The sequence below is a fragment of the Canis lupus genome, chromosome 16 (assembly GCF_011100685.1).
Source record: "Canis lupus familiaris isolate Mischka breed German Shepherd chromosome 16, alternate assembly UU_Cfam_GSD_1.0, whole genome shotgun sequence".
Taxonomy (NCBI): domain Eukaryota; kingdom Metazoa; phylum Chordata; class Mammalia; order Carnivora; family Canidae; genus Canis; species Canis lupus.
Genome location: NC_049237.1, coordinates 59,106,374 through 59,129,104, shown reverse-complemented (window position 1 = coordinate 59,129,104; position 22,731 = coordinate 59,106,374). Strand labels below are relative to the sequence as shown.

General features: G+C 45.4%; 1 protein-coding gene across 1 annotated transcript in view; it reads right to left on the bottom strand.

Moving 5' to 3' along the window:
• The window catches only part of CSMD1 (CUB and Sushi multiple domains 1), a 1,850,581-nt gene that overhangs the window by 195,196 nt on the left and 1,632,654 nt on the right, over positions 1–22,731 (bottom strand). Inside the window, exons 39-41 of the mRNA XM_038560546.1 lie at positions 21,829–21,953; positions 20,683–20,779; positions 10,482–10,586 (exon numbers count right to left, since the gene is read on the bottom strand). Coding sequence (XP_038416474.1) covers positions 10,482–10,586; positions 20,683–20,779; positions 21,829–21,953 — 327 coding nt within the window. The remainder of the gene's footprint in view (positions 1–10,481; positions 10,587–20,682; positions 20,780–21,828; positions 21,954–22,731) is intronic.

Sequence of the window (22,731 nt, the reverse complement as noted above, 5' to 3'; positions counted from 1 at the left end):
CATGAAAATGATAATTTACACCGTGTATTTGGTGGATTGTAACTGACCAAATTAAATGGCTTGAGGGAAAATGGTGGGTGATAAAACCAGTGGCCACATTAGGCAGAGGCGCCAGGGTAAGGAGGCGAAGGGACGAACATTGTGACCAAAGAGACATTTGGGCATAAATCTGGGTACGGTGTTGGGCTGGAAAGGAGCAGAAAGAGAAGGGCCAGTGGGAAGTTAGGGCCGTGTTCAATGCGAAGAATGAGAAGAATGTCAAGGTTTAGGGAAATACATATTTTTAACTGAAAAACACACCAGTGACGTAAGGAGGAAGCGCTCAGAAGGCCTCCTTGCGGACCAGCACCCTACCAAGCAGCGCATGCCACCCCGGGGGAATGTGGTGAGCGCCCGCTGGGAGGGGACCCCTGTGCCTCCTTGTGATTTCCTGAAGGGACGTCAGGAAGAGACAACTCTGAACAACAGGCGGAGGGAACCCCAGGGTTTGGGGCGAGGGAACCAGCCCTGCGTCACTTCCTCTTCCAGAACCGCTTCCCTTTCTAACACCCAGAACTCTTCTCGCATCCGCTCCCTTGTGTCTAGAGCTTTGATCCAAAATCTGAGAGGACTGGGCTTCTCCTGAATGATTAGCCGTGGTTGGCTACATCACAGAGCCTCCCCCTCATTACTTAGTCAAGTTCTAGCCTCTCTAGTCCTCAGTTACTTACCGTGGAAAAATGGCAAGACCAGCAAGATAATAGAGAAATCTTTTAAGTTTTACCATCCAAGAGATGAATTTGATAAAATAATATCATGAGTTTTAAACCAGTAAGAAGATCCTGAAACCAAAGAAATGATTAAATAATTAAAAAAAAAAACAACAAATAATTATCATGTGGCCACTACTTGTCAATAAAGCAATATACTTTTGCATGTGGGTCCCTTTGGGAATATTTCTAGAAGGACGAAAATGCTACATTTACCCATTATGTGGGCAGAGAGGATCTATAAGTGTATAGATAAAGCTAGTTTAACACCCAGTGCCTATTTCTCACGTAATTTTTCTAGAGTTGAACTCAGAAATTCACTGTTGCTCAACCATTTTGCTTTTCTATAACACTCACAGCCTCAGTTAAGCAGTGTAGGGTTTAATGAAAGAGAGCAGCCTCCAAAACTAAACGATCTATAAAATTATAATGTAGGCTGCAAAAAGAAAAGCCAGTTCCTTGCCATTCTCAGAAATATGCGGATTCACAGGGCGGTCTAGAACCAGCACATATTTCAATCATGTTTTTCCTCCATGTATGTGTAACCTCACATCACAGGAGTCCACGATAAAGAGAAAACGCTTGTGGTTGAGCGCGAGGTAATAGCCTGTGAACAGACATTCGGATGAGAAAACCAGTCGCAAAAAAAAAAAAAAAAAAAAAAAAAAAAGAGAAAACCAGTCGCACCGACAACTAACCCACAACTCAACAAAGACAACAGAAGAGCTGAAAAGACCAAATGGCTTTCATCAGCAAACTTTATTCACCCTACAACTTCTTACGTGTTTTAATCATAAAATTGGTAAACATCAAACAGAACAGTCTGGGTCACTGCAAAAATTAAACTCGAATAAAACTTCCTTCTATTTCTCTGTTGCTCGTTTACATGAAAATTAACTAGGCGTATTTCCAGAACTCTGAACACGTTTGGGGTGGTGTGATCGACTCTACGGAGAAGTCACAGCTTACGTCCCACCATCTTGGCAAATGACACTCAAATCAGATATATTTTTCGAGGCCAAACTCTAGGACCTTCTGATGCCCCCTTTATCTGACGCTCTATGTCCATCCAAGATGCCATCTATCCTACGTACCATCCCCATCTCAGGTCCTTGTCTCCTCCCAAATCCCCTCCCCCACAGAGCCATGTCACCCCTCCTGGCTGCTGCAGAGCTGCTTGCCTGTTGCAGTTGCCCCTCTACTGTTGCCTCACACCCCATACCACCTGGTCTCTACTCAACAGCTCAACCTGCTTGAAGAATACGTCAGACAACGCTACCTCCCTGATGAGAACCTTCAATGACTTCTGATCGCCCTTAGAGGAACATCCTGGGCTACAAGGTGCCAGATATCGTCCCACCTGCTCACTCTTGGATCTTATCTCTGCCTCTCTTCTGACTGTTCACACTGCTCCTTTGGCTCTAGACTTGTTTTCTTCAGTTTCATGAGTGTGCTGGGCACGCTTCCACCCACGGTCACCAGGACAATAGTCTCCTTTGACTATGATGCTTTTCCTCAAGTGTTTTTCTGTGGCTGACTACCGCTCATTCTTCCATCCTTCCTTCAAGAAATATTTTCAGTCTAAACCAGAGTGCTGCCATTATTTTGCACATCAGGAATCTGTTTATTTTCTCCAAGGTACTTAGCACAATCTGTAACCACCGCAGACACTTCAGGTTTTCTCATTTATTATGCCTGCCACTAGAATGCAAATTCTCCATAAGCGGAGCCCACACCTGCTTGTCTCCCCACGACTCTGTCTATGGAGCCTAGAGGACAGAAGAGAGCATATAAGAGATGCACAAATGATTCCTGATGACTGCAGAGATGCCCACCATTTACTTTAGGAGGAACGCGGATGAGGAAAGGGGGGAGCAATGATCACCCAGAGATGAAATTAAGGCAAATCTGCATGTTCTGCGAAAGCCACTCCAAATGGGAGAACCATCAAACACACAAGCAGTCTCAAATGAGTCACAAGGGCAGATGTACCACATGACGACTGCTAATTGGAAACCAGGCTCCTTTTCACGCGAGCAACTCTCTGAGTCACGAGCAGCACGAGTAGCAGATTGATTTAATTGATTTAATGATTGATGATTCTCTCAAGTAGCAAGCAGGAGGCCGGCTGATGAATACACGTTCTGCTAAGACACACCTCTTAGAGAAGAGGGGGAACAGCAGGTGACACTCCACGGACGTAATTTTAGGATGAGTCCTCAGTCCTATACATTCCACTCTTGCCCCTTGGCAAATTTAATGTCTGAGATTCCAAAGACTACAGAGAAACTTTCTTGCAATCCCTTCTTTGTCAGCTGAAGAAGCATGAGATTAAGGCACTTAGGTCGCACCTTTCACTTGAATGGGATACTTGTAAAAATGCTGAAATATCCCAGGGAAGAAGTAATGTTCACTCGTTACCAGTTTTGTGGGTGTTAGTGTGTGTCTTACACTCAGCTCCAAATAAAGCTGGGAGTCTCCTGTCACCACAGCAAGTTTTGGCGATGCTGAATGCCTGAAATGATTTCCTAAGAAAGACTGCATATTTTCAGGAGCATCTTTGGAATTCCCTGTGATGTAAAATGAAAGCCAGGATTTATAATACAGATGAGGGATCCCTGGGTGGCGCAGCGGTTTGGCGCCTGCCTTTGGCCCAGGGCGCGATCCTGGAGACCCGGGATCGAATCCCACATCGGGCTCCCGGTGCATGGAGCCTGCTTCTCCCTCTGCCTGTGTCTCTGTGCCTCTCTCTCTCTCTGTGACTATCATAAATAAAATAAAATAAAATAAAATAAAATAAAAATATAATACAGATGACCCTTGCACAGCACAGGTTTGAACTGGGTGGGTCTACTCCCATGCAGATTCTAAAAGAAATAAATACAGTACAGTACTGTAAGTGTATATTTGCTTCCTGATAATATTTTAAATAATATTTTCTGTTCTTAAGCTGGCTTGAATGTGACAGTGTAGTACCTGATGCATATAACATGCAAAGCACGAGCTAATTGACTGTTTGTGTGATCAGTAAGGTTTCTGGTCAACAGGAGGCTATTAGTTACGTTTTGGAGGAGTCAAAAGTGACGCGCGGATTTTCACCTACTCAGGAGTTGGCACCCCTTACCTCCACATTGTTCAAGGGACAACTGTACTTTAAATACTTCTGTGGTCCTTAGTACTATTAGAGTTTAATAAAAACAAGGAAGGTCTTAAAAATTATCAATTGATGTGGCCCAAAGCAGTTGGATTTGGGGAGGCATTCCTTGCTCGCCAAACTAAAAGTTAATCAAGGGTCCCAGGAGATGCTTTGAAATAAGAACATTTAGAAAAAAAAAATCTTATGGGTCAACAAGTGATCAATACAGAAATAAACACTAAAAGGGGTTTAACACGAAGGGATTAAGATGATCGCTTCATTGTACAATCGAACAAGTACTGGTTTACACCATGTTCACTTGGTGGGAAGCAGTGAGCTCTAATCTCTGTACACAGAATGAAATCTCTGTAAACACCCCCAGGGTTATATTGAGGCTCTATCTTGTTCACTCTCTCAGTTCCTGCAATTTTATTCACGCCCATCATCATTCAAGTTGAGAAAACCTTATTAGTCTTAATATAATATTACAGTGCCATTAAAACATTCACTAACAATGTCCACCTACTTATAATAATCATTACCATCACAGAGGGCTAATTGAAGTTGTCAGTATTTAACTGTGATAGTATCCAACTAAAAATGTTTAGTACTTTTGATTGCAAAATGCTCAGTGCATTTTCTAGAATTTCGGTCTTTAGTTTGTTCTTTCTCAATTCCTGTTTTGAGAAGGATACACCAAGGAAATAAAACATAGCACTTACTGAGTCACTGAAAACGAGCATGAAGGAAATTAATCGGTTAACTATATTACGTTATATCAAAAACGGATACATGACTGTAAAGTTCACTTCTGCATTTTCTAGAAAGCAGTCTCTCTTTTTAAATGTTCCATCCTTTTTAAAAAGAAAATTATGTCAGTAAATTATTTCTTTTTTGCTTTATTGCCATAAATTCAAAGCTGGATTTAACGCTGAATGATAGCAGTTCTATGTATTGCAAGATACCTGAAATTTATACAGGAAGCAGAGTAGCTTCCCTGTCTCACTTGCCTCCCAGAGGACAAATGTCATATCGTACAGACTCCAGAAATATTTTGTTAACCAACTAGGCTTCTCAATAGTGAATCTCGGTAGGAAAACAAAACAAAACCAAAACCAGAGCAAAACAAAAAAAAACGCTCATGAACTCTTGAGAAAAGCAGTGAAATAAAAAAGCTTGCACACATGCATTATTTCAGTGCTGTTTTGACTGAACGCCACATATGAGAACTAAAGAGGCTTGCATGATTGCAGCAGCCTTGCGTTGGAGGTCAAATCACTCATGGGTTTATCATGTTAACGTGGGATAGATGCATTCCATGGGGTATTGTATAGTTCGTTGCAGAATTAGAAATTAAATATCTTCCAATTTAGCAAGACAGAAACAAATATAAACTGAGCCATACTAATGGTCTAATTTAATAGAGAATATTTCTTTTAAAAGACTTATTTATTTATTCTAGATAGAGAGCATGTGCATGCATGGGAGTGGGGTAAGGGGCAGAAGGAAAGGGCATATTCTTTGCCCAGCATGGAGCCCACTGTAGGGCTAGTTCTCGGGACTCTGAGATCATGACCTGAGCTGAAATCAGGAGTTGGACACTTAACCAGCTGAGCCACCCAAGTGCCCCTCCATAGAGAAGATTTTAATCGTGAAAAATATGACTATTAAAAATCACAGGTATATGTAAAAATCAGAATAAACAGTTTCTATTCAATAAATTTCTAAATGGGAAACAGTACTAAATTAGATGGGCTTATACTCTGTTAATAATATATTTAATGTAAATATACATTAAATTTAATTTATAGTTTATCTGTAAATACTTCTGAGGTTTTTCATAGTTATGATGAATCTTATGTTGTTACTACATTGCAATTATGTGTGTGTGCTACATGGATGATAGATATAGATAGATAATTTCTTTTACAAATGAGGATTCAAGAAAAGTTTCTCCATGGTTAACCTAAAAAAAATTTGGTTATTCATATATTTATCTTTGAACAAGTGGATGCCCATAAAAGAATTTCCACTTCCACTTGGGATATAGACATTTGAAAAATAAAGCACTGCTTTCATTTTAACAATGAGAAAAATCTAAAAAAAAAAAAAAAGAAAATCTAAACTGTAACGTCATAACTTCTCTTGAAGTCATCAGAGATGAGGTTGCAGATACCGTGCTGATGGCAATTCCAAAGAATAGCCAGTTCCAGGACATACAGGACATGGAAAGTATCTCTGTGACAGAATGTGGTACAAAAAGGACCAACACCCACACTTAGGAAAGAACAAAACAAACCAGCTAACATCCTGGCACACTGCAAAGGCCAGGCACCGGGCTCAAATAGCTCAAGGATCCAGACAGAGGGGAGTGTGTCCTTCCTTCCACAGGTGATGTAGAGAAATGCTGGGGGTAGAGCAGGAGCCTGGAGGGAGCCCCCAGACGGTGTTCCCATGGAGAGAAGGGCATGGACTATCACATACTTCCCTGAACCCCTCACTTGGAAGTAACAAAAGTGTTAAACTCCTAGGGCAGAGGCAGAAAAATCTGTAACCTCCAGGACATAGGCAAAGCGGTACTATAGCTTGGAGAAGGTAGATGGAAAAAGAGAATCGGTATCCAGGTTGCAGAAGGAAAACCAACACGGGCTTAATGCCCTCTACAGATCCCAAGATTACGGTCTCATAGCACTGGGGACAGGGAGGGAGAGTGGGGATGCTGAGAACGTGTCACCCCTAAGTGCTGACTCTCGGGGTCTGGCCTTGGCTGGAAGGGAAGAGCAGCACAGCCCTGATGCCAGCATGAGCCCAGCACAGAGTGACAGGTAATGGCAGTCTACTGAGCACCACGAAGTGAGAAGCAACGTCCAACAGTCTAACCTACATGTGAGTGGAGTCCCCAAAGAAGCCAAAGGGGATGTGGAGGAGTCAATATTTGGGATGGCCACAGCCGAGATCTGTTTGTCACTAACAGATGATGTCAGAGCAGAGATCGGAGGATGCCAAGAATGTCAGGATGACTGCGCATCTACATGCACTCGCCCCAAGACACATTATAATTAACCTGCTGAAAATAAAACGTGGAGACAAAGTGTCGCAGTAAACCAGAGAAAAGAGACCGTGTCTACAGACATAAGGAATAGCAGGTTACCTCTCATCGTCAACTAGGAAGTGAGAAGACAAGGGAGTGACACCTGCCATACTGAAAAGGAAGAAACTATCAACCCAGACTTCTGTACCCAGCAAGATATCTTTCAAAAAATGATGGTGAAACAATGACATTTATTTTTAAAGCAAAAGCTGGGAGAATTTATTGTCATCAGAACTACACTGCAAGAAAGGTGAAAGATCCTCAGACAAAAACTGGGATGAATCCAGAGACATAAAGAGCTCCAAAGATGCCAGAAGCAAAGGTGGATATAAGATATTTACTTTTCTTATTTTCTATTTACTCTAAAAGATCACCATTGTAGTAAAGTAGTAGAAATATGAAAACCAAAAGTAGTAAAAATGTTTTGTGGGCTTTATAGCAGGTAAAAATAAAATGCAAGACAACACATACCGTAAGGGATGGAAAGCAGATATTAGAAATACACGCTTGTAAGGCTCTTTTACACTAAATGACATAATATCATTTGAGGCTAAGCTGTGCTAAAATACTGAAGATATATCTTTTAAACTCAAGACAGATCATTACATTTTTAAGAGTTTTATCTAGTCAGCCCATAGTGGAGATAAATTGAAGCAATAAAAATATTCAGTTAAACCAAAAGCTGGCAGGAAAAGAGGGGAGAATCCACAAAATACAAATAAGACAAAGAGAAAGGTTCTATAAGAGGGCACATGGCTTCAATCTTATTACCTCTTCTCCCACCAAATCCCACTGAAGTCAATAAACCCATGTCAGATAGATCATGTGTACCAATAAACAATACGTATTTATTTATATATATGACATCTGCTCTCTTCGTGTTGACTCCCAGGGTCGCTGCCGCCATGTTGTTCCTTGGCAGCATGTCCATGCTACGTTCCCTTAGCTCAGATTTTGTAATTTCCAGGGTAAACCGGTATCGTCACCGTCTGCATACATCTTTATGGTTTCCTGATATTTTGCTAGTTTTGCTCTGTTTTGGGAGTTTGTCTGAAGAGAAGAGCCCAGAGCAAGGGCGACACCCGTGTCCTTCTATGCGTAACAATGTCAAAGGTCCTATCCAGAAAAATGATGTAAAAGTTAGGACAGCTGGCTTGGAGAACTCACGAAGCTCTCAGTGATGCTGAGGGTTTGAGCTCCTACCCAGTCACGCAAGAAAACCTAGCTCACATGTGTCAGATCAGACCTTCCTACAATCGCTTTGCAATCATTAACATGTTATAATTCATCCCTTCAAATAAAAAAAAATGTCTGTTTTCTGTTTGGGAAATTCCTATTGGTGCTCATGCAGAATGTGGGACTGTGACGGTTACCAGGGTCTAGGGGCTCCTTCCCACTGAGGAAAGGGAAAGTCCTCAGACAGCCCTGGTGTGGACCAGCCAGAGCAGCTCTGTTTTGGGGTCCGGGCAAACCAGCGCATGAGCTCCTCTATCTCCCGTGTGTCCCCACCTGCTCCTGACCCTTGGGGTCACCATCTGTAGAACATAGCAGTGCTTGCTGCCTCTCCGATAGCTCACTGAGATGATAACCAGGGCTCGGTAAAGGGCCTTCATGAAGCGTCTTGCATTCCGTGGGTCACTAGCAGTGTGACTACGGCCTGTGTTCATCCTCAAGACCCGGGCGCACTTAAAACTAGGGCTTTTCGCGGACACGTGAGTAGGGAGCTGTCACACGTTCAGAGCAGGACCTGGCATAGAGTGCGTGTGCTGTCGTTGTTTTTAATTATTATTTCACGGATATCAATTTTAGTGACAAATCCGAATTGCGAGGGCTGCAGATTGACATGACCTATTTTGAGGTCGATGGAAAATATGTCAACAGGTTAAAAATATTAGACAATCTTTTGGGAGCTCAATTCAACAGTCCTTAGACTGTTTGATGTTGGCCTTAATGAGATTAATTCTACAAACACATGATGTGACCCGTATTTTGAACTCTGGCCCAAGGCATTAAAACAGGGAAACGAGCAGGAGGTTGGGAGGACATGTAGGACACGGGAGATACGGTAATAGCATCGGAAAACAATCCCTCAAAACAAAGGTTAACAAATGAAAACGTAGCATTATGCGTGGCCAACTAAAAAGTAAATATACCGAGTAATTTGGATTTTTAAACAAGATTCATTTCAGTGAGAAATACCTTAGTCTTTCTCTCCTAATGAAGTGTATTGGTTGGGAACAAAGTGGAAAGTAGATAATTATATTGTTGAAGCTCTACGTGTACATAATAGTAACTGCAGCCTAATTATTTAACTCGCACCTCTTTTTATAAGAAATGAGTGAAAAGCCCGGAACCCACAAGATGAGTTTGAGGGAAAGAGGTAGCAGCATTCATCATTTGTAACACGGCTAAAAATATTAGTGAATTTATTAACACCGTCATAAATACGGTCGATGGTTCCCTATCTACAGATGTTCACAAAATGTATCAAAGTAGCAGATTTTTTTCCCCAGACATTTCCTACATAAATAACATCCACAGTATCATTTCACACTGTCACCAAAGTAGTCCTATTCAAATAAATTGGAATAAACTTGCATACAAATGCCTGTAATAAGTAGGGAGATTTAACTGAAAGGAGAAACAGCCCTGTGGTTTGTGTCTGGTTCGGAATATTTATCATCAGCTGGAAATCGGGCCTTTCAAAAACATGCATGCATTTACATCCCAGCAAACTGTTTATCTCAATTCAAAAGATCACTTATTAAAGCTTATCCATGTATTTGCTTATTTGCAGCTGCTTATTAAAGAAGATGAATATCAACATTAAGCATTTTTAGTGCTTGAAAACATGTCCTAAAATAAACCTGCCTCTCATTGGAAATTCTTACTTCATTTTTGCCAGGTTTACCTGCATCATCGAACGCCAGAGAAGATTTGCGCCTTTGACCTTTGCCAACCCATTTATCAGACTATTAGCTCACTCGCGCATTCATTTTTAAAAGGTTAGCGTCTCCTTCGCGATACCTCCTTCCAATTAAAATGAATAATACACGAAGCAGCCGGCGCGTGGGGCTCCGTGCTAGGTCTGCGCCGACAGCCTCAGCGTCGAGGAGCGCAGGGGCCCGAGGACCATCATTTGTCTGGAAATTAGGATTTTCTAGGTTTCAGGATGGGGATATGAGCATGTGCTATCACAGGGAAACCAGGAACAGAACAGACGGTCACGCTTTGTGCTTTGTGACAGTTATGCCAGATACGCGTGCATCTGTCCAGTTACTCCAGACACTAGCGTGTGTGTCTCCTCAGGAGTTTGTTTTTTACGATTTCATATTTCATAGAGATTTCGTGTGACCCACGCTCATGCAACTTTTTTTTTTTTCATGCAACTTTTTAAGTAGGTTCCGAGCCCTAATGCTTCACTCGGTAAAAGTGGGGGATTCAGGTTCGTATCCAGGAAGCTCCGCGGGGGACAGGGAGGCCGGGCGGGGAGAGGGGACCTTACTCTTGTATTCCAGGTGGAAGCCAGCAGCGGCCACACTGATGTCGGACTGGAAGTGCAGGTAGAGCTGGTTGGAGGTGCTGTTCAGGAGCGCGGGGACCGTGGTTCCTGCAAGACACACAGAGGCACAGGTCACACCACAGGTGCACGCGCTCCCCCCAGAGCAGGCCGGCGGGCATGTGCCCCGGCCTGCAGGCCCCTCTGGGTGCCCCCGTGTCCTGGGAGCCCGGGCCTCGCCCCTGTGCACCCGGGCCTGCTCCTGTCCCATCCGGCGACGTCACACGCTGTCTCTGCTCCCCTCGAGCTGACGGGACGGCTACGGTCACACAGCGTGGGGACGCACAAGGTCTTACGTGGATCTTGCACCGGCTTTTCCACGTTGCATTGTCGGCTGTTTTTGTTTTTATTTTTAAAAGATTTTATTTATGTATTTGAGAGAGAGAAAGCATGTGCACAAGCAGGGGAGAGGGAGAGGCGGAGGGAGGAGCGACTCCAGCTGCGCAGGGGCCCCGGCGGGGCTCGATCCAGGCCGGGCTCACGCCCTGAGCCCCAGCAGCCGGCTGTGGCCCCGCGAGCACTGTGCTAGAGCCAGCTGTGCCAGGACGCGGATGCTGCTTCCCGTGACAGCCGGGCACCCCGCAGCCTGGCGCCCGCCCCCTTGGACCCCCAGCGGGCATCGGGACTGGGCCTGGCCTGCCTCCCCGCCGCCCGGGTCCTGCCCCCGACACTGTCTTCGGCCACGGATTCTGCTCATAAATGTCCTTTGTAGACGGGCTGAAGGACCTGTGTCCCGGGACTCGGGGTTTTCCAAGCTCCCCGCCCACCGAGCCCGGCCTGGCAGCGTTGGCCAGCGAGTCCCCAACCCCGGCCCGGGCTGGGCTGGCGGGGGAGCGGTGCACACGCGGCTTGCTGACTGTGTGTGTGCACACGGCCATGTAGACTGTTCCGGAAGCTGCAGCTCCCGAGAGCTTCGGGGCCCGCCTCCATCCACCTCCCTGCCGTCGAGGGGGGCTGGCTCCCACACGGGACCCGCCCAAGAACCGCAGGTGCGCGGGGGACGACGGGCCTCGGGAGTTGGAAGGTTCAAGCCACCTGTGGTTTGGCCTCGGGGCGACCGACGGGCCGACACAGAAGCCACTTCTGGGCCCCAGGCCTGGTCCGCTGCTTGGCCCGAAGGCCCGAGCGCTCAGGCTCCTGGGGGACCGATGGCGGGTCATGGGCCACGCTGCCAGGAGGGCAGGCCAGCCTGTGTCCCAAAGGGGCAGTCATCTTCCCGGGGACCCCCCCTGCGGGCACGCCCAGGCCGCGGCAAGGGACCCGGGGGCAGGAGGAGGAGGAGGAAGTGCGACCAAGGCCGCTGCCCCCCGCTGGCCGACCGAGCCCCGCGCACGTCAAGACAAGGCCGCCCACCAAGCCCGGGCTTCACCGCTCTGGTCACGCGTGGGCTGCGGGTGGCCTTTCTCACGCCGTATTACTTCTCTGACCCAAAACCCGTTGTCCGCTCACTGTCCTACGTTTTGAGACTTTCACTCCAGCGTAGTTAGCACACACAGCTACCCTAGCCGCGGGTGTAGACTACAGGATCCCACCGTCCCAGACGCGACGCGCAGCCCTGGCGGGCCTTTCAGCAGGTGCGCTGCCAGCGCCAGCCCCTCCCGTGGCCTCAGACCGTGTTCCCAAGAAGACGGCGGGACGGCGGGTCTCAGTAGCGCGGCCGCGTCAGCGCCCGGTCCCCACCCGCATCCCTGCCGGCCTGCTTTCCCTGGGCCTCGGGCGCTCAGCGACGCTTCCCGCTGCGCTGCTGTGTTGAATTACCTGAAACCCTTTTATTTTTTTTTATTTTTAAAAAAGATTTTATTTATCCATAAGAGACACAGAGAGAAGGAGAGAGGCAGAGACCCAGGCAGAGGGAGAAGCAGGCTCCCTGCAGGGAGCCTGATGCGGGACTCGATCCCGGGACCCCAGGATCACGCCCTGGGCCGAAAGCAGGTGCTCAACTGCTGAGCCCCCCGGGGATCCCCAACTAGACCCGTCGGCAGCGCTGCCCCGCCCCCCCGGCTTCCCGCCTGTGCATCTTCCCCCAAAGCCTGGAGAACAGCCCGGCCGAGGCCCCCACGGACGGCGCCCAGCCAACACTTCCCCGCGGTGCTCCTCGCTCGGTTCAGCTCTCCCTTCGGGCCAGGAGACCCTCGCTCACGCGTTTTAACATCTATTTCCAGCTCCGGTCCCCACAATTCAGGTGTCCGCTGCGCATTGTTTGACTTTTTTCGCATGTTCGTCGTCAGCCACCCGGGTTCCGTGGGGTCAGAGGACCCGCACGGGCTCCCGACTGGGCGCAGATGAGCCGCGGCACTGAGAACAGCTCCATGGAGTGGCGGTGACGCTGAGGCCTGGCACGTGGTGACACGGGAGCGTGTGCGCGACGCTTTGTGAGTCCCGATCCTCCTGAACGTCGTTGCTGATGGAGCAACTCACGGACCCCGTCCTGCTTGTACCTGTCACGAGACGCCACCACTCGCTCTGCTGGATCTTGAGGCCTCAGGTGACGCCCAGGTGCACAGGTGCGTGGGTCGGGGAGCCGGGGGTGCCGTGCGGGGAGCACCTGGCCCACGGCGGGCAGCCACCGGGCCCTCGTGGACGGGCCAGAGACGGTCTCCCCCCGCCCCACCATGCAGCTGGGGAGATTTTCTTTTTTTAGGCATTGCCCCAGGCAGTATATTTGTGATCACATTGTTTTCCTGTGACCCAGATAGAGCAACACCGGACAAAGAAAACCCAGAAAGGATACTTTGGCCCCTACGCGTCAGCACGGGTATTTACTTCCCCTAATACTGATTGTCAGCCACAAACTGGTTGGAATCCTGATCTACTTTATTCATTTGTAATTTATAACCTACTTCCAAAAATAATTTTAGACGACTTACAGCATAAGCCCTACGTATATGTGGCTGCTTGAACAGAAACAAAAAAGATTTTTTTTTTTAGATGAATTTATCCAAGAAGTCAGTCGATTGTTTTTCCTGAAATACGGGCCTCTGACAACTACTCCTTATGTTTCCTGGCACTCCCCCACCGACGTGTAGAACGGGTCCGACTGATTCTTTCATAGATGCTTTTTTTTTTTTCTTTTTTTTTCTTTTTTTAATTTTTTTTTTTTTATTTATGATAGTCACAGAGAGAGAGAGAGGCAGAGACATAGGCAGAGGGAGAAGCAGGCTCCATGCACCGGGAGCCCGACATGGGACTCGATCCCGGGTCTCCAGGATCGCGCCCTGGGCCAAAGGAAGGCGCCAAACCGCTGCGCCACCCAGGGATCCCCCATAGATGCTTTTTAAAGTACCATAGAAATAAAAAGTTCAAATACTGATGGTGTTTTTAAAGATATTGAGATTTTATGGCTGATTTGTCATTCTTTCTGTGTAAAGTTTATAAAAACCTATTAAAATATTTCAAATCCTTTCTACGGTAAAAAAAAAAAAAAAAGGTACAAATATAGTAAAAAGCTCCCACATACTCACTCTCTCTCTCCACATTACACAATAATTGAGTCTGTTCCTCCCTCTAACTCATTTATGTGGGTATCTGTAAAATTATTTTATCCAAAACCATTTGTGAGCAAGTTGCAAACATGACGGCCCGTGTCTTGCAAAAATTCAACGTGTTCCCTTCAACAGAACATTGCGGACTCCAGAAAGCGGATGCGAACGCCCCAGTGTGAGCCGCACAGACTTCCCGGGGCCCGAGACTCTGCTCTGCGGGGTCGCGGCTCCAGGACCCGACCGCGAGCCCTCGGCGCCTTCGCCCGACGGCCCCCTCGGTTTCCTCCACCCCGAGAGTCTCTTAGTCTTTCTCACGCCTTCCTCAACCTGACGCTCTTGGAAAACACAAGCACGTTTTCTGTGTGGTCTGGTATTTCTCAGTTTGGGTTTGTCCGACGGTCTCAGCGACGACAGTCGTCAGCCTGAGCACTTCTGGGCGATCCGCTCCTGCCGGGTCATCCCCGCGGCTGCTCCCTGGTCTCGGGTGAGACGCGCTGGCTCGTGCGGCCCAGAGGGCGACGCGGGCCTGGCCTCCCAGCCTGGGTCGGTGGCACCGTGCGGGCGGCTAGGTCACCCCCCTGGTCGCAGCCCCACAGCGCAGCCAGCTCTTCGGGGTGTCATCTGCCTCGACAGCGGGGTCCTCGGCACCCCAGTGCGCACCTGGGCACGCTCCCGGTGGCCTTCCCGTTAACACGCGCCAAGGGTGGCATGTGCCAGGCTTCTCCCCAGAAGTTACTACTTCCCTGCTTTCGATGAGCACACATCAGGGAGGGACACGCGCGGGCCTGAGGGCCTGTTGTTCCTGCAGAACCTCCCCATCGGCGTTGGCACCCACCCGTGCACCAGCCTCAATCATTTATTATTCTAACAGCTGCCAAGTGATGATTCTCCGATTCCACCTTCCTCCTAGGTTTACTCGTTTGCATTCTGTAAGGCAAATCTCCTTCTCATTCACTCCATTTAGGTGCGTACCTACTTGCACCAGGGCGGACTCACAGATTTCTATTTGATACAGGGCGGCTCCTGGTTATTTCTTTTCCTTCCCACCAGAGCCTTGAGAAATGACCCTTCATTTCTCCAAGAACATGGGTTCCTCTAGGGACCGATGGTAGGGAATTGATATTTAGAAGCTCAGACTGGGTCCTGGAGGGGTGCAAGGCTGCTAGGGTGCTGCTCTCTATCTGTCAAGAGACACAGGTGCGAAACATGCACACGCGCACCTACAGACGACATTTTTATTGTCATCTAAACATTAAAACCACAAGTTCACACTGATACCTCTCCTTCAAGTCCAATTAGCTTTCCTCATTTCCATTTCTGTGACTCCTTTCCCAGACACGGAGAGGCCTGGTTCTCATTACCCTCCGTGTTACTCCCACGTCCGTGCCCAGCCTCCCAACCTGCCCAGCTGCCGCCTCGTTCAGCCGCTCTGTTCTCAGACCCGGACTCTTCCAAACACGCCCAACAAGCACATGGGAAAAGAACATCAGCCGCAATGAGATCTCAAACTCCATGCCATCCCTCGCAAAATTAACTTCAACTCCCAAGTTAACACAACCCCCGGCTGTGTCCACTGGGTCTGAAGCCATTCATCCTTCATAGCCTCAGGAGTCCGTCTGGTGGTGAATAAAGGGAAGACCCATGGCAGAAGTAAAATGAAGCTCTGCTTTTTCAATTTGGACCAATGCCCCATAACCCTCCAAAGAAAAGGGAGCTGGGCGTCTACACCTATGTGGGTGAATTGTGAGGGGTGGGGGAAGCCAGTGTTTGGCTTAAATCACCCAAGGTAATTCACCTTGAAGCTTGCAGGGGCAAAGATGGAAGAGCCCTCAGATGTTCAGTCTCAGCAAAAACATAGAGAAGGAAGGGGGCAGACCGGCCTTGACCGGCCTGTTAGCAGGGGGAGGAGTCCAACGAGGTCAGTGCCATTGGCCGTAATGGGTGCTCCCACACTGGGTGCTCGTTAGGTCCCCAACGCCAGGAGCGAGGGGCATTTGTCATTGGGAAAGCCATTGCTCTTCCCTTGGGCAACCGTAAATAAAATAACAGAGAATCCAGCAGCTTCCCTATAAAACTATGCCAGAGGGGCAAGATTTAAAACAATGCTTTCTCCATGGTCGCTGTATTACATAAAATCTTATACAGTAGCCCCCCTTTATCCACAGGGATATGTTCTAAGACCCCCCAGGGAATGCCCAAAACCATGGAGAGCACCACCCTCCATATGCTACGCGTTTCCCTTGACCACCCACGGCAGAGTGTGACGTATAAATTAGGCACGGGTCTCTCTCTCTCTCTCTCTCTCTCTCTCTCCCCCTCTCAAATAAATAAAATCTTTATAAACAACAACAAAAAAAACCCAAAAAACAAAACTATATAAATCTTTGAATACTAAATTACAACACGTAAACGGTTTAACTTCAAGAAAAAAAAGCATGTTTCCATAATATATTTGGATATTGTACAATATTATACTTTCTTTAATTACATTGATTTTAGGTACAAAGAAATTCAACCTAAGTGCGTGGGAAAACCTATTGTCAGACCCACTCTTTCAATCTAGAGGACATATAAAACAATTGACCGTGTTGTTAGATCAAATTATGTTATTTTGAATTGGATTCATTTCTTCACATGTTATTTATGAATGACTTCCTTGATCACATTACTTGCTCACTTACGTTTTTATTTAACTTAATATCAGTTTTCTTAAAAGTGTGCATCTTTGCCTATTTTGTTAAGAAAGTTGATAGCAACAAATAGCAAATTCCAGGATTATTTTTATCAGAGGAGTTTCTTAATCCAATCCTTGAAACATGAAGAATCCTTATTTCCATTTTGGAAAAGAATAGACCACGAAACAGTGACTATCATAGAGATGGTTTAGGCTCAAATACCTCAGTATCATCCCACCTATTATAAACAACCACTTTAGCCAACTTGTATCATAAAATAATGTGATCAAAATCAAGTATTATGAACACACAGAACACTGCTGTAAAACTTACACATCGCCTATATTTTAAGTTTTTACTTAGTAGGTCTTTAAAAAATATTATTTTTAAAAATATTTTATTTAAATTCAATTTGCCAACATATAATAAGTAGTTTTTTTTATTCCTTATATGTGACATCTCAGAAATCTAAAGAATCAAAATAGTGCTGTAGTCTCTGCTCACACCATTAATATGGGGTCGTGCGTAGTAAAGGGTTGGTCTGCTCTTTGCTCCCGGTGTCTAGACAGTCATTTCTCGACCCTTGGACCATCCTGAGTGACAGGAATGTCCCTTGTTACTCACGACGGGCTCCTCCAGCCACACCTGAGTTTATGGTAACTGTGATCATGATTCTGTTTGTGATAACATCTGTGCTGTACGTGGGAAGGACAACCACGTGCTTAGAGGCTTGGGGTTTCGAGTCACACGGTACCAGCCTGACCTCACAACCTCTGGGAGGCGACGGGCTGAAGATTGAGTTCAGCCTCGTGGCCAGGGATTGCATTAATCAAGCCTACGAAATGAAAACCCGTGAAAACGCTGGGCAGCCAAGCTCAGGAGAGCTTCTTGGTCGGTGATACGCAAGTGTCTGGCAAGTGACACGTCCTGAGGACACGGAAGCCCCACGTGTGACCCCCTGCCCGATGTTGCCCTACGAGTCCCTCGGTTTGGCTGCTCCTGATCTGACCACTTTATAACACGCCGTATTCGCAGGCATATTGCTTCTCATGTTCTGCGAGTTAGACTAGGGATTTAGGCAAACTAAGATAAACCCCCCAGTTTTGAGCCAGTTGGTCAAGGTGTGGGTGGCCTGGGGACATTGAGCTTGGAACTGGCATCTGAGGGGAGATGGGAAGCCGCGCCTTCAGCGCAGGAGCTGTGTGCCAATAAGTCCTGGTGATTATGGTCAGACTTGCATTGCGTTGGTACTGAGGTCAAATATTTTTTAAAAGGTGGGGATTTTAGAGGGCATTTGTGATGAGCACCGAGTGACGTGCAGAAGTGTCGAAGCACTAAATTGTACACTTGAAACTAGCATTACACTGTGTGCTAAGTGAAAAGTAAATAAAAACTTAAAAAAACTTGTAAATGTAGCTAAAGTTATACATTTAGCCAGAGACATTGCTTACTATTAAGACGGATCCCAGTTTTGTCTCAGAAACGTAGATGCATCTTGACATCTAGCGTCTCAGTACTGCTGATAGACTTAAATTAAAATTTGCACACATGATGTAACAGAAAAAAAAAGATCTTTCCTCTTGGATAATTCTAAAAACTCAAATTAGAACGAGAAGATTGCTGTTGTTATTCTTTATCAGGCATGCAGGCGATGTGTTTACTTCTTTTATTATTATTTTCCATCACTTTTTAATAAGCCATTCTGCTAACCTTGGTCAAGCAATCACGCGACCATGTCCCGTGTACTGTCTAGTCAGTACTGTCTACGCTTGTGTGTGAACGTGTTCAAGTAACACACTCATGCCTGAGAAAATCAGGTGGAAAAACTAGTTCCATGTTAAATCCTTCTCTTTGAAAAATCAACCTATTCCTCATAATACCTGAGAAATATAAAATCGCACATCTGAGGCTAGGTTCACATAGAGCAGTTATTCAAGAGAAGGTTTAATACAGGCTGAGCTACATTAATTGATAAATACAAGAATTCATCTGAACAATGAAATTCAAACTTCAAGAAAAAAAGGCAAAACACATGCTTTGTAAGCAAGTTTTACTTAATAAAAGAAAATATATTTATGGGACTGTCCTGCACTTACTGAAAAAAGTCCACAGACCCATGTGGTTCAAACCTATGTCGTTCAAGGGTCACCTATAAAAAGACACTGGCCCTAAACCGCAGGGCTCTGTTGCCTGGAGCATTTCTTCTCCTTTTGATTTATCTGCTTGTATTTTACTAATCTGTTAACATATTTTACTTTTTCCTAGGTATTTTATAATATCAGTTAAGATGTTATTACTCTCCCAAATCCTAGAAAAATATTACTTTTGACCTCCTTTATCACCCAACACCTACCTGTCGTGCTGCATATTTGCCAAAAGTTATAGATATCTTTAGTTTACATGATTATCATTTTTATATATTATTAAAATATATTTTATTTCAACTCTTGTGTTTTGCCATCTGCATGCAGATTTTATTTTATTTATGTAATTAATTTTTATATTTATTTATTTATTCATTCATTCATTCATTCATTCATCCATGAGAGACACAGAGAGAGGCAGAGACACAGGCAGAGGGAGAAGCTGGCTCCATGCGGGGAGCCCGATGTGGGATTTGATCCCGGGACCCTGGGGTCACACCCTGGGTGGAAGTCAGATGCTCAACCGCTGAGCCACTCAGGCGTCCCTGCATACAGATTTTAAACCCTTTTGTTACTGTTCCTAATTTTAGGGGCCGAGATTTTGTTTATTCCTAAGAAGAAATTTGGTACTTGATACAAGTAGTAGGTACCTATAATAATCACTCACTAAGCTAGACTGTTACAAGCACTATCTGGTGAGGGACGTGAGTGAAATTACACAGTAAACTGGCATTTTACTGCACCAACTCTAAGTGACCACATGAAACTATGGCTGTATTTGCTGATGTCCAGACACAGGGTCTCTGGAGGGACTAAGCAGGGGCGTGATTAAGTTGTGAAGGGCCCGTTTGCCATCCACCCTGTGTCCAACCTGCTGAGCAGCCGCAGACTAGAGATGTCTGGAGATGCAGCCCAGAGAAGCTTGCAACAAAGTTCAGGCCGTGGGTCAAAAGGAGGGGATTGGTGGGATGGGGATAGTCCTATAAAAGCTATTATTTTTCTGCGAATCCGGGAGGATACTAAAATGTGTCAATGTCTGTTCATCAGTGGTTTAACACAAGGGCAACAATAGTGCTCCGAGCAGAGTGCTCTTTGGGGGACTCAGCCTGGCCTCTCAGTGACATGTGCTGACTGTGACGATGACGGTGGTAAAGGGGATGGCGGCGACGGTGACAGCTAATCTGTTGGGAATTCTGATCTGTTCACGCTCTACAGGGTGGAAGGGCAGGGTGACCTGCCAGGATAAAGAAAGGGAGGACGGAGCTGAATAGCGCTGCTCTTGGCAAAGGCGAGGGCGGAGCTGCCAAGGCCAGTTCGGAAGCAATTTCTGTGGCCGTGGCAGATGCAAGAAAGAGCAAGGAAGGGCTGCATGGCCTCCGGCACCGTGCTCATCCGGTAGCTCGTGAGGGCGGCAGCATCTGTGGTAAAGGGTTGAGATTACCTGCGACTCTGATGGACCAAAGCACCGCCAAGTTCAAGCCTAAATGCCCCCAAATGCAGAGTGCAACTTTCCTGGATTGCCTAGTCTAGGGCGCCTCTCCTCCTGGGACCTGGGATCCACTGGCGGCTGCACCCCCACCTTCCGCTACTACCCCTGGATCCCTTGTCCCCGGGCCTCCGCCTGTCGCCTGCCCGCACTCTGCTTCCCGCTCCTTCCAGCAGCCCCCTCGCTCTGTGGGAACAAAGCTGACTGTCGGCGCACCTCTCAGGGTTTCAACACTTGCCAAGCTATTATGGGTATGGTTACGTTCTGTAGGAAAACACCTGCGTCGAATGTTTCCTTGCTGTTGTCTGTTAGTGTTTGATGATTCTGGTTCACAAACGCTGGGAGCTGGTGTCGTCTTACCTGAGAAGCTTCCCAGCCTGGGCGCAGTCATGTCCCCACCGTCATAAATCTCCAGGGAGTCCCAGTTCTGCTCGGTGGCAAAACTGATCACTTGGATCTAGAAAACAATGGTATTCAGTTAATATGTATTTTTAGTTTAAAGAAATTGGCCTGATCATGTGGGGTTTCCTGTGAAAACTTAATATATGCCCGTAAGAAAAAGGTAAAACCAAAGAGAATAAGCCATGCAAAGATATTTGAAAATTTCTGCAAATGGTACTTTTGACAGCTTTTATCCTAAAACTCTATTATTGCTATTCCAAATATAGAAATGTGATTAGAAACACATTATAGAAGCAGTAGGAAAAGAGAACAGGTTATGGTTTAAGTGTTTATAATAACCAATGCATAATGATTAAAGTAAATAACCAATGCAACAAATAAAATAAACCAATGCAACAAATAAAATAACCAATGCAAAAATAAATAAAATAAGATAAAATAACCAATTCAGAAATAAAAAAATAACCAATGCAGAAATAAATAAGATAAAATAACTGATTCAGAAATAAATAAAATAACCAATGCAAAAATAAAATAAACCAATGCAACAAATTAAATGACCAATGCAAAAATAAATAAAATAAGATAAAATAACCAATTCAGAAATAAATAAAATAACCAATGCAGAAATAAATAAGATAAAATAACCGATTCAGAAATAAAAAAATAACCAATGCAGACATAAATAAGATAAAATAACTGATTCAGAAATAAATAAAATAACCAATGCAAAAATAAAATAAACCAATGCAACAAATTAAATGACCAATGCAAAAATAAATAAAATAAGATAAAATAACCAATTCAGAAATAAATAAAATAACCAATGCGGAAATAAATAAGATAAAATAACCAATTCAGAAATAAAAAATAACCAATGCAGAAATAAATAAGATAAAATAAAATAACCAATTCATAAATATATAAAATAAAATAAAATAATAAAATAAAATAAAATAAAATAAAATAAAATAAAATAAATAAAATAAAATAAATAAAATAATACAATAAAATAACCAATGCAAAACAGAAACCATGCACGGGAAGCAAGCACTTCCTGGCCAAGCCCCGTGCATTCCGGCCCTGAGGGCGTGAGGGGCTTACCTGAATTCCTGATCCTTCTGTAACTATGATTTTCCAGATACAGTTTAAGTTGTTACCATATGGTTCTGGGTAGCCAGGGGATAAAATGGTGCCTCTGCGCTGAGTGAAATTGCCACTGCAGGGGACTGAAAGACAAAACTGTATCTCGTAAAAATAGAGTACAGAGAGGACAGCCTTAAGTCGGTGCCGAGAGTTTCCGTGCCGTGTGATCAGATATTAAGAGACGCTTTACAGGGAGTGTGGTCCTTGACAGGGATGGCATTGGCAGCCCGGGTGCACGTAGCCCGTTCCCTTATGAACTCGCACCGTCGCCGATCGTTACCTGCCGTCCTCCCAAGTTATGGAACTGGCGTCTAAGAGTAAATCTCCCCAAGCTCCCCCACGAGGGACTGTGCCTAACACTGGCATCTCTGACGTGAATCCTGTTTAGAATAATTTTATCCGTGCGATTTAGGGAGCTTTGCAGAGCATTGTCTTCTATACACAGACTCGCAACTCCCAAGGATATTAGTGGGATTTATGAGCAAATCCAGAGAGGAGAAGAGACGCTGAAAACGTACAAATGAATGCAAGAGCTAATCGTGACTGTTGCACTGCAGGGCCTTACACGGAACGAAGCAAATAAACTACAACTAACAACGGCATTGTTATTCGGGCTGCGTCAACCTATTACTTTTCAATCCTTCATCAGCCCACATTTATTAAAAGGACATCACACAAGATAGCAAATCAACATTATAATGATTCTTCCCCAAAATGAAATTATGTTCTACACCCACGGTGTTGAGAGCTAATGGCCTACTTAATAAGTATGGGGAAAGGAAACATGTTTCACACTCGTTAATCTAATGAGTTGTTTCGTGAAACACGGTAATCTTTAGGGTTTAGCTGCTGCTCAATTAT